Source organism: Tasmannia lanceolata, unplaced genomic scaffold (assembly GCF_043159265.1).
Source record: "Tasmannia lanceolata isolate RefF3 unplaced genomic scaffold, GAP_Taslan_0.1 ptg000037l, whole genome shotgun sequence".
NCBI lineage: Eukaryota > Viridiplantae > Streptophyta > Magnoliopsida > Canellales > Winteraceae > Tasmannia > Tasmannia lanceolata.
In genome coordinates this window covers 3,548,268-3,563,564 of record NW_027518714.1, presented here as the reverse complement: position 1 = coordinate 3,563,564, position 15,297 = coordinate 3,548,268, and the positions used below count along the sequence as shown (strand labels likewise).

Below are 15,297 nucleotides of genomic sequence, written 5' to 3'. Positions count from 1 at the left end.
TTGCAAACATCTAAACATTTTTTTATTAAAGAGGGTATCCCCACCTCAATTTTAGAGCAGGACTTTCCCTTACGGATGCACGCAATCACCCGTAAACCATGCGCATCAGTTAAGCCCGGGGATTCGAACTCGAGTCAATGGGGAGCATACCCATGAATTTCCCAAAAGCATATCATGCATATAACTATTTTAATCATTATTTGCACAAGATAATTATATTCTAAAACCATTTGCATATATTTTAGATGCATACAGAGAGGCTCTGATATGATTTTTCCCCCTTTCTACTGTGCCCACCGGGGGAGCAGGCATGGCAACCTAAACAAAGCATTCAAGGCCTCTCTATCCAGAAGACAATGAAAACATTATAGCAAGAAGAGGAAAGCCACAAGCCACAAGCTTAGCCTTTCAAGTACAACCAAATGCAGTGCTGAAATAGCTCTTTACAACATTACTGCACAATATCTGCAAAACCACGCAGTGTGAGGCTCCCACACAACGGGGCGTCTTGAACTGGCTCACCGCCGCGCCCTGCCCAACATAATGGTCTAATATCTTCTGGAAAGTCCCCCTGCGGAGCACACGAAGCTCAAGAGCCCCAATTGCTTTCACCTTCCGAGATCCGACATAACCCGCGTCCAAGAAAGATTGATCCAAACAATTGGAGCACCCACTCAAGGTCTCGTCGGTTGCATCACCACTTAGCTCCCAGAAGATTACATAGTGACCCGGGTCGGTTGATAGATCCACGTGGCTGGTGAAATCAACTACCTCAAGCTTCTCATCTGCTAAAGGCTTTGATGCTGCTTCTACTGCTAACTGCAGATCTTTCTCTGTGTTCTTATCAATGTTGATGGTTAGGAGGAGATTCCTTCGGCGGATGAATTGAAGCTCTGGTGTTGAATTGTGAAATCCCATCACCTTCACGATGTCTCCTAGCCTATACCTGTATAAACCTGAAAATCAAATGAAAGTACTTAATTTAGTCGCGTGAAATGCTATGAAACACAAAGTTCAAAGACCAATGAAGTAATAATCCATAGGATGATAGCAAGATTATTCAGGTGGAAAGTCATAAATATAAATTGTATAGAAGAACTTTAAAGCATGTTATAGGTAATTTCTTGAAAATTTTGCTGGAATTCTATCTAAATTCAACTCAATGTCATGTATGGGATGGGGGTTTCCGTAGTTCTTCTCCCAGCAAGAACAGCAGCAAAATGCTCTCTTGAGAAGAAAGTGATTCTATACGGAAGAGATAGTTCCATTTACATTGAGAAAAAGAAAAGGGTGTAATATTTCATAAAGCTCAAGTCAGTTTTCAAATTTCGATTATTTCTGAGAGCCCATCTCAGATAGTAAACATGGTGGAAATTGGCTAAGAAGTACGAACACACATACAAGAGATATGATAAGAGTATCAGATGCATGAGGTAGTTAGAGCATTCACAAAAAAAATGAAAATGTCATCAAAAGGCTTTTTCCAAAATAAACAAAACCAGATCTTCTAGTGGAGGTTCCTCCAATATGTCAGACTCAAATTTCACAAGGAAAACACATGAGACTGACGAATATACCTGTAGCTAGAAGTGACCTCAACATCATGGCACTGAATAAAACTAGTCAGGCACAGAGTTCGAACCCATGTTCATTTGTTTGTTTTCTTGCATGATGTATTTATGTATTCTTGCATGCGATATTTTGGTCGTAGAAATGTAAGAGACACATTTTTTAGGGTGGAGAGACGTGATGGAAGTCTCTTCATATGAGGCTTATAAAGGGAACCTCTAGGTCCCTGCTTCAATCCATCTCCAATTGCCTGAAGAGAGGAGAAGGCTAGAGGGGATTCCTGAAGTACTTTGATGCTCAAAGCAACCGGAAATGGTGATCAGACGTGGTCTGAATCACCATGAACTCAGGTAAAACCCCAAAAAACAATTATGAAGTTATTTCCATTTTTCAAACTTAGAAGGCTATGTCAAGGGATTAGGTCATTGCTTATGTCACAATGACAAGGGATTAGGTCATTGCTTATGTCACAATGACACACATAATACTGCAGCGATTAGGCCATAATCACTGGATGGCCAAACGCTTTATGCAGGCCAAACGCTAATGCATAAATGTAGAAAGGAACCATAAAATGGGAAACCCTGTCTGGGCTGTTGAATTAAGAAGTGATTATACCATTCATTATCTGCAATGCAATCTCCCTGAGGTAATTCTCCCAAAGAGTTAATATATGGGACCACCAGCTGCCCATCTTTGCGGGATAAATTATACTTAGCTTCTATACAACATATTCCAAACCTAACACTTCATTTTAATATTTTCTCCACTTTTCCGACAAATCACTAGATACAATAAAGCTATCTAGCACCAAGCAACCAATTCCACGAGTCATGTATCCCAAAGAATCCCTATGCTGATGTAATGTAGGCTGACTATATAGTGGGTTCTAGCGCAGCATTTCACCTAAACTTTGGTTATCTTTCATAAAAAATAAGCAGGCCAGACCAAAACCTGATGCAACTTGTTTAGTACAGTATTAAGACATCAGTAGGTTTCATTGGTGAAGAAGCTTATAATTTTATTTATGTGGATATTCCACCCACACGTAAAAAAAAGAATTTATGAATGGAGACGGAAGGATACTTTAAGATTTGGACCTCAGCACAAGTTTCTACTAGATTATATAGGAAAGGGCGAAACCATTTTACTAGATTCATATGAATGATGATGACAATAGCTTTCAAAAGAAGTTCAGCTTTCCCACTGCTTCTCTTAACCTCCAAATTTCAATTTTCAGAGGCTATTTGAGTAATTCATGAAGGTCAAGGGGCAGTTATTTTCTTCTTGAAACTCGAGAAAATTAATACTTTCGTTTAAATACAAGTCGACAATCGCAAAAAACTGAATCTTTCATTTTCCATCTATTTTAATATTTGTGTATTGTGTATGATTCATGTAGTTACCAAATTATAAATTCCAAGGATGTATACGGTTTTGGCAGCTATAGGAACCAAGTCAGAAAGCTGAAGGAAAGAGAAGGAAAACTAACTGAAATTTCTTTCTTTAAGAAAGATAATGCATACCATGTGAAGAGCATATAAAAAATATTTTATGGACCAAGGCTTTGAAACTAAGGCATGCACCTAAGAAACTGAGAAAATGAATTGACAAACAGAGGAAAGGAACCATAAGACAACAAATTTTTCAATAAAAAACTCCTCCCATTATTTTGTGCAAGTGGCAGGCACATTAAATAAATAAGAGAGAGAGAGAGAGAGAGAGAGAGAGAGAGAGAGAGAGAGAGAGGCAGTGTTCTGTCTACAAAAGTACTATCGGTATTTTTTAAGCTTCAATTCAATAGTTAACAACACATAAAATGGAAGCTTTTGACTAGCTCTAAACCAGGACAAGAGATGAACTATTGAAAATATAAGAGGAGAGAGAGAGAGAGAGAGAGAGAGAGAGAGAGAGAGAGAGAGAGAGAGAGAGAGAGGCAGTGTTCTGTCTACAAAAGTACTATCGGTATTTTTTAAGCTTCAATTCAATAGTTAATAACACATAAAATGGAAGCTTTTGACTAGCTCTAAACCAGGACAAGAGATGAACTATTGAAAATATAAGAGGAGAGAGAGAGAGAGAGAGAGAGAGAGAGAGAGAGAGAGAGAGAGAGAGAGAGAGCAGTGTTCTGTCTACAAAAGTACTATCGGTATTTTTTAAGCTTCAATTCAATAGTTAATAACACATAAAATGGAAGCTTTTGACTAGCTCTAAACCAGGACAAGAGACAAACTATTGAAAATATAAGAGGGAAGACCACTTCTCTGTAGAATAGGAACGATGATATTATTTTTGTTAGGAGTCAATCCTGAAAAAAGTTTGGAAACTCTGTGTTTACTCAGACTGGAAGAGAACTTGGCAAAGCTAAAACTGAATTGACTCGGGTGAGCCAATGATTGACACAGTCAATTTTTCATTAACTAGGGCGAGTCAAAGGTGCCAAACTCGGACTAGAACTACAACTTAGCCAAGGCAAAACAGAATCGATTCGACTCGGTGAGCTTTTAAACACTCGCAAAACTATATCATTGAGCAGAGGCTCGGTGAAGTCATATCAGGGGTTTGATTTACGAAATCATGTTATACATATAAATTAAGAAAATAAAATCATGGCAAGGATGTCTGCAGGAGTCCAAGTTCTCAAGGAAATACTTTAACTACAGAAAGACTTTATACCTGCAAAATTGGTGATGATGATTTCATACTCTTCCCCCACCTTCACTTCCGTCAGACTGACTGGCTCAGACTCTGTATATACGATAGTAGACAAACTCTTCACAAGTTCCTGCTCCTCAAGCTTCTCTCTGATAGGAATAAATTCAAAGTATGCAATATCGGGAAGCACTGCAAAAGTCGCCGACTCTGGAGGTAATTGTGGGTTAACATTTGCACCAATCCATCCTTCAGATGACCCATAATCAGCACTCAACAGTGGCAAGTTTCCTGCATAGTGTCTTAATTTCTTCAGATATGGTTCCATCGACCCGGTCATAATACCATAAACATATTTGGCATTAGGCCAAAGCTCTGGGATTACTCCATACCAGTTACTAAGACCAAGACATTTCTTATATATAGAATCTGCCAGTTCCGGATTCGGTTTGAGGAGTTTAGAAATAGCTGCCCTGATGGATGGAACGGCAACTCTGCTAGTGAGAACCCCATCTCTGATATCCGTACAGAGTTCTTCCCAAATAAGTTCAAATGTTCGGAACGCATGAACAATACTGTGGGAAAATGTTGATGATATGAATTGAACTTTGTCCCAGTATATTAGTCCGCATAAGAGGTGACAGTATAAGGACTGGTTGAAGTCAGGGCCAAATATGACTTCATCGGGGCTACAACACTGTGACTGGATGTCCTTCATCGTGTTCTTGAACTCTTTGCTGCGGTAAACATTTGTTGTAGCAGTGTTAGCCGTTAGACCCCCTTTTGTTTTGAACTGCTTGCTGCTGTAGATGAATTGCAGGGCTTTTCCATTCTCGATAGGGAATTCTCTGCAGAGACAATTTGTCAATAGATTATCACCTTAAAATCCAAAAGAGAAGAAAATTAGACTGCATACAAGGCATGGGTAGGATTCAGAATTTCAGAGCCTCTGGATAAGTACGTTTGAAGAAAGAGATTACACATTGCTAGTTACTTTAATGGGTTGTGCATATTAAAGTTCATATATCGTTTGATATTATATGCATCTGGGAAGCGATGTGAGTATCAAAACCAAAAAGAAATAAATCTGGAGAGGGTGGATTCATTTAAACCATTAAAACCAGAATCATAAAAGAACTGATTTCAAACTCCTATCTAAGCATGAAAAAGGACAGAGAATCAATACAGTCAGCTGTTGAAACTAATATGAAATCCGGTTGCAGAAAAATATGCATAAACCTTCTACGAATTAGCATGATGGTTCTTAATGTAATGAGCCGAAAGAGAAACAGCATTGAAAAGGAAGGTCTTGTACCTGTTTCTGAAGGCATAGGATGTCTGGAATATCTGCATTGTGGACTTAACCAATTCCTCATTGAATGGGACAAACTTCGGCTTTCCCTGTGTCGTACCAGAACTGCAAGTAAAATAAATTCCCAAGAGTTTTTAGATCATTCAAAATAGACACAAGATCAAAATAATCACAAGAAAAGAATGAGCAAGTATAAAAAAACAACACCTTAATGATATGGTGGTAATGCTTTTTCCTGTGAGAATGGGCTTAGTTTCTCCATCTGCAATCCTATGAATATATGGTTCTAAATCCTTATGAGTAACCAATGGAACACATGCTTTGAAGCTCTCAAGGTCGGTTCTTCCCTTGAGGCCCAATCTCTGCAAGTACTCTGCATTGCTGTTTTCTTCCAAAATCTTCCGAAGTGTCTCTCTCTGGACTCTCCCCGCCTCCTTTGTTATTGATTCGAATTCCTCTATCACACTCTCTTGATTGAATTTCTCTATTTTCCCCGACATCTTCAAAACCTTCACAGTGCTGTTACGGTCATTCAAGAATGCTGACATATCTTCAAAGGCACTGCAAGAAAGAAGTACTTGTGAAGAAATGATTTTCAATAATCTTTGTAGATTAACAATGAACTCTAATAGTCCTCATATAGAGCACTTAAGGGATAAACAAAGGAAGAGATAAATATAAGATTAGGAAGAGATAATCCTCTTTTTTTTTAACGATAGCAGAACTTTTATTGGAAAGAAAGAAAGAAAGAAAGAAAGGGCGACTAAGACAGTCAACCCAAAGAGAGGAAGAGATAATCCTAATCTAACACGAGTTGCACAATATAACCTAACCACTTAATCTAGCATAATTGCGTAATCTAACCAAGTTGCATAACATAACCTAACTACTTAATTTAGCATAATTGCCTAATCCAGTAACGAGGATGGTCAATTGGAATCGTTGATGCCAATGAGGTGGAGATTAGAGCTATGGGCCAAGGAATCAAGTTGATTAATTGAAAGCTTTTGGACATGGTGATAGTGGAGGGCGATTCCTTAAAAGTGATAAAGTGGTTGAAGGGAAGTGAAGCCCATCCCTGGAGGTTTGATCGGTGGATCAATGAGATTAAGATATTGGATAGAGTGGTGGGAACTGCTATGTCATTCCATCATGTTAGGTGATCGGCTTATAGCGAGGCCGATGGTCCGGCTCAGGAAGGAGTGTTAATGGCAGAGTTGGAAGTGTTTGATTTTCTTCTCCCCATTGACTCGTGATTGTTCTTTCCTATCTTTTTGTTTAGATCATCTCAAACGCCGGGGTTCTCCCCTTGTTTCTTATATTTATTAATGCAATTCTTTGCCATTCTACTCAACTCAACTCAACTAAGCCTTTGTCCCAAACTAGTTGGGGTCGGCCAATGAATCCTTTAGAAAATTTTCATGAAGAAGGTGAATCCTTTATTAATGCAATTCTTTGCCATTAAAAAAAAAAAAAAAGAAGACAAAACACACATTATTCAAGTGGAAAAAACCTGAGCATTTCAAAGCTTTGTTAAGAAACATGAATCTAAGGAAAGGAAAACCACACATGTGCCAGATTAGAAGAGTAAAAATTGTGGTCTTTCAACAAACAAGTCAACAGCTCAATAGCTCCATCACATAAGGAGGACCCTCATTAAAGACCTGCAAAACAGAAATACAACCTAACTCGAATGCATAGCCAACTAAAACCACCAGTTTCCACAAAACTAATACTCTCAAATCTGTTAAACAAGATTTGAGAGTATCGGAAGGTGGGTATGTGAGGATGGTGAGGACGGAATAGAATCATAGACATCACAGGTATTAAGAAATTAGAGAAACAGGGATTCTTCTTCAACGAAAGGGTAAAAAAGCATGACAAAATGAGAACAATACATACAAATTGCTATTAATGACTACCGTTACGCCCCCTCTTTCATTCCGCATACAAAAACGTATGCAATCCCCATGGGTTACAACGAGGCCTCTATGGCCATTGTCATAAAAAAAAAATTAGACGTCTGTTTGAAAAATCTTAGTCTTGAAACAAAAAATTCCACTTTTGAAAAGGCGGCTGATGAGAAGAACATGAAAAATTGCACAACTGTAAATACCAGATAGGAGAGAAATCAAAAGATTCAAAACCTACATTGAATAGAGATACAGAAATCCTCTAAAGCACGCGATTAAGAAGAGGAAATCAAAGCTTCCAAAGCAGAACAAATTCCGTCACTATAATTCGCTCGAAAAATACAAATACAAATACAAATCATTGATACTGGTTTCTCGAACTAAATCTCCGATAAACAAGAGTTAAACAAAATTTCAGCTTCTTCCGACAAGAAAAATCACTTCTTTGAAACGAAACCAAAGTGAACTTCAACTGACACTACAAATCACTGAAAAAAAAAAAAAAAAAAAGCTCCAGCAAAAGAACAGAGTACAATCAAACCGATCCTTAACGGGAGAACATTGTTTCAAGCAGAATTCTGTACAAAAAATGGATAAAAAATCACCGACCTTTATGGGATCTTTAATGAACTGAGAGAGATTGGTCTCGTAGAAGAACGGTTGAGATGGAGGTTCTTGAGTTGAGGACGGCCGTTTTTATAGAGAAAACCGAAATAAACGTACGTTATTCAATGCCCGTATTTTTTGAAGAAATTACGAAAACACCATGAGCGACATCACTGGGAGTCTGGGAGGTCGGAGCAGAGGAACCAAGTCGATCGTCTGTCCCAGGCGAGTGGGTCCCACCCCACTCTAATGTGGATCACCTACAGGAAAATTTTTTCGTACCTGACAAAAACCAACTCGGGATAGGGGTGCAACCCGACCCAACCCGAATTCCAATTTATGCACATGTTTTTTGTGAGCCCCACTGTTTTTTTTATATTTTTTTGCTCACATTCCCACATAGGCATCCACCATATAAAAACTTTGTAACTGAACTGAAGGATAAATTTATGTTGAAATTTAAGCACATTTCTAGCTTCAATGGAAAATGTGTGCAGTTGAAATCGGGTTTTAACCACATATCGGAATTGGAAATCGGGTTTCAGGTCGGGTCGGGTTGCCCGACACCCCAACCCGATTTCCAATTCGGGTTGATTTTTCCTAACCCAACCCAACCCGATTTTGAGAAAAACCCAACCCAAATTTGGCTTCAACCCGACCCAAGTTGCACCCCTAAAAAGGGAGATGATTTTTCACCCCACTGCATTACATGCACACCCCCCTTATAACATGATTCGACGTGCAAGTGGGCAACTTCATGTTAAATCATGTTATAAAGGGGGTGTGCAAGTACTGCAGGGGGGGTGAAAATGTCATCACCCAAAAAAACAAATACTAAACTTTTCCACGTTTTTGAAAGGGTCTATTCAGTGTGGACTACTGGAACTGGTGGAGCGTTTGATTTTCCACTTGACTAACAGGTTGTCCTTATCTGGACAGTTATTATGTTAATGTGACATGCTATATTTCCACCACTTTTCACCTCCCTTTTGCTTGTCTTCTCCTTAAAGTAAGGTTATTTTTAGGAAAGGGACAGACAGAGAGGAGTGAAAATGCTGGAAAAGTGGGTGAATATATCATATCTTGTGATTTTGAACCATGAACAAACAACCAGAGAGGAGTAGAAAATGCTCCCTATTTTGCTTGTTTCACTCCCGTTAAACGATTCTAAGTTTCTAACCGTCTAATTTGTGGCCATTTAGTGGATGGTAAAAGCACAAAGAATAAAAAAACTTGGAATTGAAGTTAATTTTTATGCAAGGCCCATCCATATCTAACAGATAAATAGTTTGTCATTGAACAAGTAGGCCCCCTCCTGCCTTGTACTCCACCTGAAAAAAATATGTGCATTCATCATATAAGAACCTTTAGAAAAGTGGGGAAAGGGCGAGTTATACAGACTCTTCTCCATCTTTAAAAGAGGGGCAATTTAGGCATATACTACATATATAATATAGAATGCTACTATGAAGGGCATCCTTGCAAAACCAGCCACAATGGTTACCCCTTTGCCCGTTGGATCCACCACTATTATAAATGCACTTTGATGACATAGTTCCAATGGAGGCACCATTGCGGCTGATTTTTGCAAGGGCACCCTTCAGTTTAGCATTCCTTGCTACATATACAGTACATATTGAAAAAAATAATGTTGTGTTTATTTTTAGTTGATATGAAGAATAGTTTTTAGCCTCTAATAAAATGTCATTACCTAAACGTGAGAAAATTAATTTATGACAACCCATACCTTATAAATATTATGCTTTGCAATGATGTTTGTTCATTGCATGAAACAAGTCATATCAATCAAGTGATAATAACAATCTACAGCTTTTACCTTGTCTAAGAACTATTCCTATTAATATGGAATCCACAGGAACATTAAACATGATAAGACAACTCCAAAAGAGGCCAATTAACAAGAAAAGAGGAAAGGGGAATTATATGTTCATCCCCCCTTCCCCTCCCCCCCCCCCCCCTTTTTCATGCTCTTATCCTCTTTAATCGACTTCACTTCACAATCGGTAAAGGATTAAATTCTCTCGGGCCCTCACCTCTCTGTCTCTATAGGTGATGATGGGAAAACATGATACATTGGAAAACATGATACATTGGATCGTGATATCTGATATACGCATGGAATATTCTCACGGCAAACCAATACCATATTAGGTCATCTCATCAGGACCACACACATGTGATATGAGGGACCCAATATCGAAGTTTTGGGTTCACATGTTTTTTTTTTGTTGGAAACACGTTCTTTATATCCTTGTTTTATTCATATGTTAGAATGATTCACTAAACGACAGTCTAAACCTATATATGATTATTTTTTTTAAATAGCAATTTGTATTAAATGAAAAAGGAGCACCCGAGAATGGGCAATCCAGAGAACAAAAACAAGGAAAAAGAAGAAGAAAAGAAGAAGAAAAGAGACAACAAAAATTACAAGAATATACTACGAGAGAAGATGATCGAACCAGAGAATACTCCCCCCCCCCCAACTCCCTGCTTGGCTAACACATCCACCTTTTCGTTTGCCGACCTCCAAACGTGTTTAAAGACAATAGCTGAACCCACAGTAAAATCCTCAATTTCATCAAATAAAGCTAAAATTCTCCAAGGAGGAGCTACTCCACCCTTCAACCACCGAATGACATTCAATGAATCCCCTTCAACGATAATATGGTCCAAAACTTTCCTACTCAACTTCATGATCCCAACATAGGCCGCTTTGACTTCCGCCTCCGAAGAATCACATACACCAATAGGGCCAGAAAAGGCCCAATGTATCTCACCAAACTCATCACGACAAAGTCCTCCCACCCCCGCTGGACCCGGATTTCCAAAACAAGCACCATCAATGTTTATTTTCAACATACCTAGCATCGAGGCTCTCATCTTTGGACTATGTTAATTTTCCTCTCACTACTAGAGCACACTTCCCTCCACCATTCCCAAAGATCAAAGGCCGATACAAAATGAAAGGATGGAAGACATCTAACCCACGATATGACCAATGCTATAATCCGCATGTACAAATAATAAGGTGATTTGGCCAAACCCTCAAACACCCTAGAGTTTCTTTCCTTCCAAATCACCCACCACGTAGCTAGCAAACACCCTAGAGTTTCTTTCCTTCTAAACCTATATATGATATACTGACAAATTTTTACAAGAGAAAATATGAGCATGTAGAAGTACAAAATGAGGACACCTGTACAATGATCCAAGCCATTTATCTGTTAAGCCTTGTTATGAACGGGCCATGCATCAAAATTCAATCTCATTTGATTGCTCTAACCCCCTAGTTAGTTGCCATTAAGTGGATGATGAAAATCAAAGAACCAGCGATTGTACTCATAGTTAGAAATTGGAAGCAATGCCTACATCCATGGGCGAGAACACGATCTTCCACTATGAGAAAAAAACTATAAGGATTATGATGGATTAACCCAAACCCCCAAACCTGCAACCTTTTCCCTTGCTTCTCAACAAAGACCATTCATAGGAGAATCCAAGAGAATAAAATCCCAAGGGAAACTCGCAAAGAAAAACTCTCTCTCTCTCCTCACATCCCACTTGTGGCCGTCACAACCATGCTGATGAGATTAGAGGCCTTTTTATACATAGGACAAACATTATTCTTTCTATTTTGCCTTCCACGCACATAGTGGGAAATGAGGCAACATTCTCAACTAGAACGCTTAGAAAAGTAGGCACAGTGTGAGTAATATCACCTCTCACTGTCTTTAAAAAAAGAAATAGCTTAGGTATTTCTGTAACTCTAGAGCAAAAATGGGCTAGTGTGCATTTTCTGTTTTTCCTTTATTTGCACACACACATATAGATCTTCATTCATTTGATTCATCTGAGGTGGCTGCTCTCACATGTAACAGCCCATATGTGCGTGTCACATTATTCTTTCTATTTTGCCTCCCACACACGTAGTGGGAAATGAGGCAACATTCTTAACTAGAACGCCTAGAAAAGTGGGCAAAGTGCTAGTAATATCACCTTTCACGTCTTTAAAAAAAGAATAGCCTGGATATTTTGGTAACTCTAGAGCAGAAAGGGGCTAGTGTGTGCTTGCTAATTTTCCTTTATTTGCATAAATTTAAATCATAATTAGTATAGTGCGTCTGTGAAGGAATATATAGGTTCCAATAGCTTATTGGTTTGCCTTATAATGTATAAATAATATAGTATAGTATAGTACGTGCATTTGTTTGGATACAGCTAAGTTTAAGATATTTTGTGTGTATAGATGGTAGTGCAAATATTAGTAGTGCAAGTATCAACCTTCATAATATTTTTTAATTTGTATTAAGAAAGAGAAAACGGTTCCTACACATATGTGTAGAGAGTTCTCTATACACTAGCTTAAAATACAGTGAGGGCCCACATTGTTTGGGTGATCCAAGCCATCCATTTTAAAGGCCCTCACATAGATAGGGTGTCTACAAAAAATCAGATCCATAGGATCATCCCAACCCTACGATTTGTGGAGGTAAAATGGATGTCTTTAAACCTTCACAAATTAGTCCATTTTTTGCCTCCACAATTCGAATGGTTAGGATGATCCTATGGATCTGATTTTTTGTGGACACCTTATCTATGTGAGGGCCTTAAAAATGAATGGTTTGGATCACCCAAATAATGTGGCCCTCACTGTATTTTAAGCTAGTGTGTAGATAACTTATCTCCACATATGTGTAGGAACCGTTTTCTCATTAATTTGTGACAACCCATCCGATATTTTACTTTTCAATGGTATTTGTTCGTTGCATGAACAACTCATAAAGATCAATTGATGATTAATAACAATCTCTAACTTTGTAACTTGTCCAAGACCTATATTCTTATTAATATAAAGTTCAGCATAAGAGTGAACGTGAGATGATGGTAAAGGAGTTAAAAAGGAAAAGGTAAGGGGAATGATAATTAATTTTGCCCCCCTTCTTTCACAACTAGTAAAAGAGCAATCTCTCTCTATTGTGGTAAAGGATTGGTCTGAAGTTTACGGCTCTTCTTCATAAAGGCAAAAGAGAAAACTCACAAGTTTTAGGACTAGTCCCAGGTGATGAAGAGTAAAAAAAAAAATCAAGGTCAGGGATGATAGGTAAATTTTTTTGAAGACTTGGCCATGTTTGGGAAAAAAATATTCCGTGGAACATTTGTGGGGTCAGTTGTGAGAGATGGTCGGGAGAGACTTCAGAGGCAGGAAGGGGAGCATGAAAAGCTCCTAAAAATCAGGAGAAAAAAACAGTTTTAAGGCACATTTGGCTATCATGAGAGAGCAATGAATTAAGTGAATAAGACAAAACGTTAGCCTATGTGGCTGCTCACTCATGCAACAGCCGGTCTGTGAAAGCCTTCTTTGATGGTCCCTAGCAAATCCCTGTAACCTATACTGTATGTAATGGAATAAGTGGGTTGCCATAGACACCCCAAAATATTTAAAACCTCATATAAATTTTAAAAAAAAAAGAGATTGTTAGATTAGTGTTTTATCTACATTTAACCATGAGCTTTTCCCTTTAATTTTGCTGGATCTTTTGATATGGTGGACACATCTTTTAAGAAATACCATCTCATACATAATAGAAAAAAAAAATTATTTAAAAAAGGAAATGGAGCTCCAAAGGCTTAAGCTCGTTCTGCCATCTTTTAGAAATAAGTGGCGTGAAGTAGTCACTAGGCTTGGGTCGGTGTTTGGGTGTAAAAGCAATTAGGCATCTAGCTATATATCTATGGGGAGGAGTCGTCGATAAGGAAAAGAGGCATCTAGACAATTGAAACGATGTTTGGAAGCCCATAAAAATGGGGGAATATGAATCGATCTGCCGGTTAAGAGAAGTCCAAAAACGACCTCCTTGGAAGTCATTATGGCGTTTTAGGGAGGAAAGATCTAATCTTTGGACAAAAGTAATTGAAACTAAGTATGGTGCTTTGCCTGAAAATTGGATATAGGACTACAAATTTAGGCACAATGCTCTAGCAATATTGAGACAAACTTCAAATTTTAAGAAGGCATCAGACGTAGCCAAGGACGTCTGGCCTAGAACTCCTGATCTAATCGGGTTTCGTGGGAATTCACTGCTTCCTTTGAGGAGCCCTTCTAGATAGATGGTTTTTTATGCCATGGCCTAGCAAGGGAAGGATCATATGGAAGCTGGTATTCTTGCCTTTTATCTGGGTCCTCTGGAAAGAGAGAAATGTGTGCACAATTAAGAATGTAGTCAAAAGCGCTTTGGGCCAAAGTCCTTCCCAACTTCAGCTTGTACTCGGCCATATATATATATTAGTTGTTGGTGTAAGGACATTTGCTGTAGTAGGGATTTTGAGGAGAAAGTCACTCTTAGACAGAGTTGACCTGACCCACGATGATTAAAAGTAAACTTTGACAGATCTAGATTGGGCAACCTGGGCTTAGCTAGCATTGGAGGGCTTCTTAGGGATGAAAGTGGCCGCACCAAGTAGTCCTTTTATGGCCGTATCAGCATCGAGGATTCAAATGAGGCTGAAGTCAGAGTAGTCATTCAGGGTATTAGAATGATGGCGGCAGGTGACTTGGATAATCTTGGAGTGGAAGGAGACTCCCTAAACGTTATCAAGTGGTTGGCCATGAGATCTCTCCCTCCTTGGATACTTTCATTGTTCATTATTGAGATCCTTGATCGAGTAGAAGGACACTAGTTCCAACATGTTACGAGTTTGGTGAATGGAGAGGCAGATTAATTGGTTAGCCCAGGAGGCGGTTTCCCGAGCGGTGTTAGAGATATTTGATCCCCCCCCCCCCCCCCCCCCCCCCCCCAGTTTTGGGAGCATTCTTTTTAATTTTCTTTATTTTCCCTGTAATTGCCTCGACTTTCACGGTCGTGTGCTTTCTCCTCTAATAAATGTCCGCATGTTTAAAAAAAAGCAATTGGGTAAGTTATATAGTAGTTTTTCTTTCCCTGAAAATAAATCAACTTTTAAGAAGAGACTAATAAACGGGGCTGTGAAAATCTTTTGCTTTTTGGTAGAATTTTGCTTCTCCCAGGCGAACCACTTGGTAATTTAAGGGAGCATGATATGTCCTCAGTCGATCACTTTTTGCAGATTCTCTTTCTTTCTATTATATTGTGACACATGAGAGAGGCCATGAAGGACCGCTCTCAACTTTGTTTATAATTAAAAGGACAACACTTCTAAAACGGGATACTGTACTGAGAATAAATAAGGGGAGACAATGAACGA

General features: G+C 38.7%; 1 protein-coding gene across 1 annotated transcript; it reads right to left on the bottom strand.

Moving 5' to 3' along the window:
- Positions 1-213: 213 nt before the first annotated feature.
- Positions 214-8,152, bottom strand: LOC143862044 (jasmonoyl--L-amino acid synthetase JAR4-like). Its single transcript, XM_077373034.1, has 5 exons — positions 8,056-8,152; positions 5,741-6,094; positions 5,537-5,638; positions 4,246-5,069; positions 214-956 (listed from the first exon to the last, which is right to left on the bottom strand). The coding sequence occupies exons 2-5, from the start codon at positions 6,079-6,081 to the stop codon at positions 409-411; spliced, it is 1,815 nt and encodes a 604-aa protein (XP_077229149.1). The 5' UTR covers positions 6,082-6,094; positions 8,056-8,152; the 3' UTR covers positions 214-408.
- Positions 8,153-15,297: the final 7,145 nt, after the last annotated feature.

What these genes read in the sequence shown, in the direction of transcription:
- LOC143862044 (XM_077373034.1), bottom strand. Translation starts at nt 6,081, where the DNA reads ATGTCAGCATTCTTGAATGACCGTAACAGCACTGTGAAGGTTTTGAAG. An exon ending in ATTACCACCATATCATTAAG is followed by an intron (nt 5,639 to 5,740) that starts GTGTTGTTTTTT and finishes TTTTACTTGCAG; the next exon opens with TTCTGGTACGACACAGGGAA. An exon ending in CATCATCACCAATTTTGCAG is followed by an intron (nt 957 to 4,245) that starts GTATAAAGTCTT and finishes TTTGATTTTCAG; the next exon opens with GTTTATACAGGTATAGGCTA.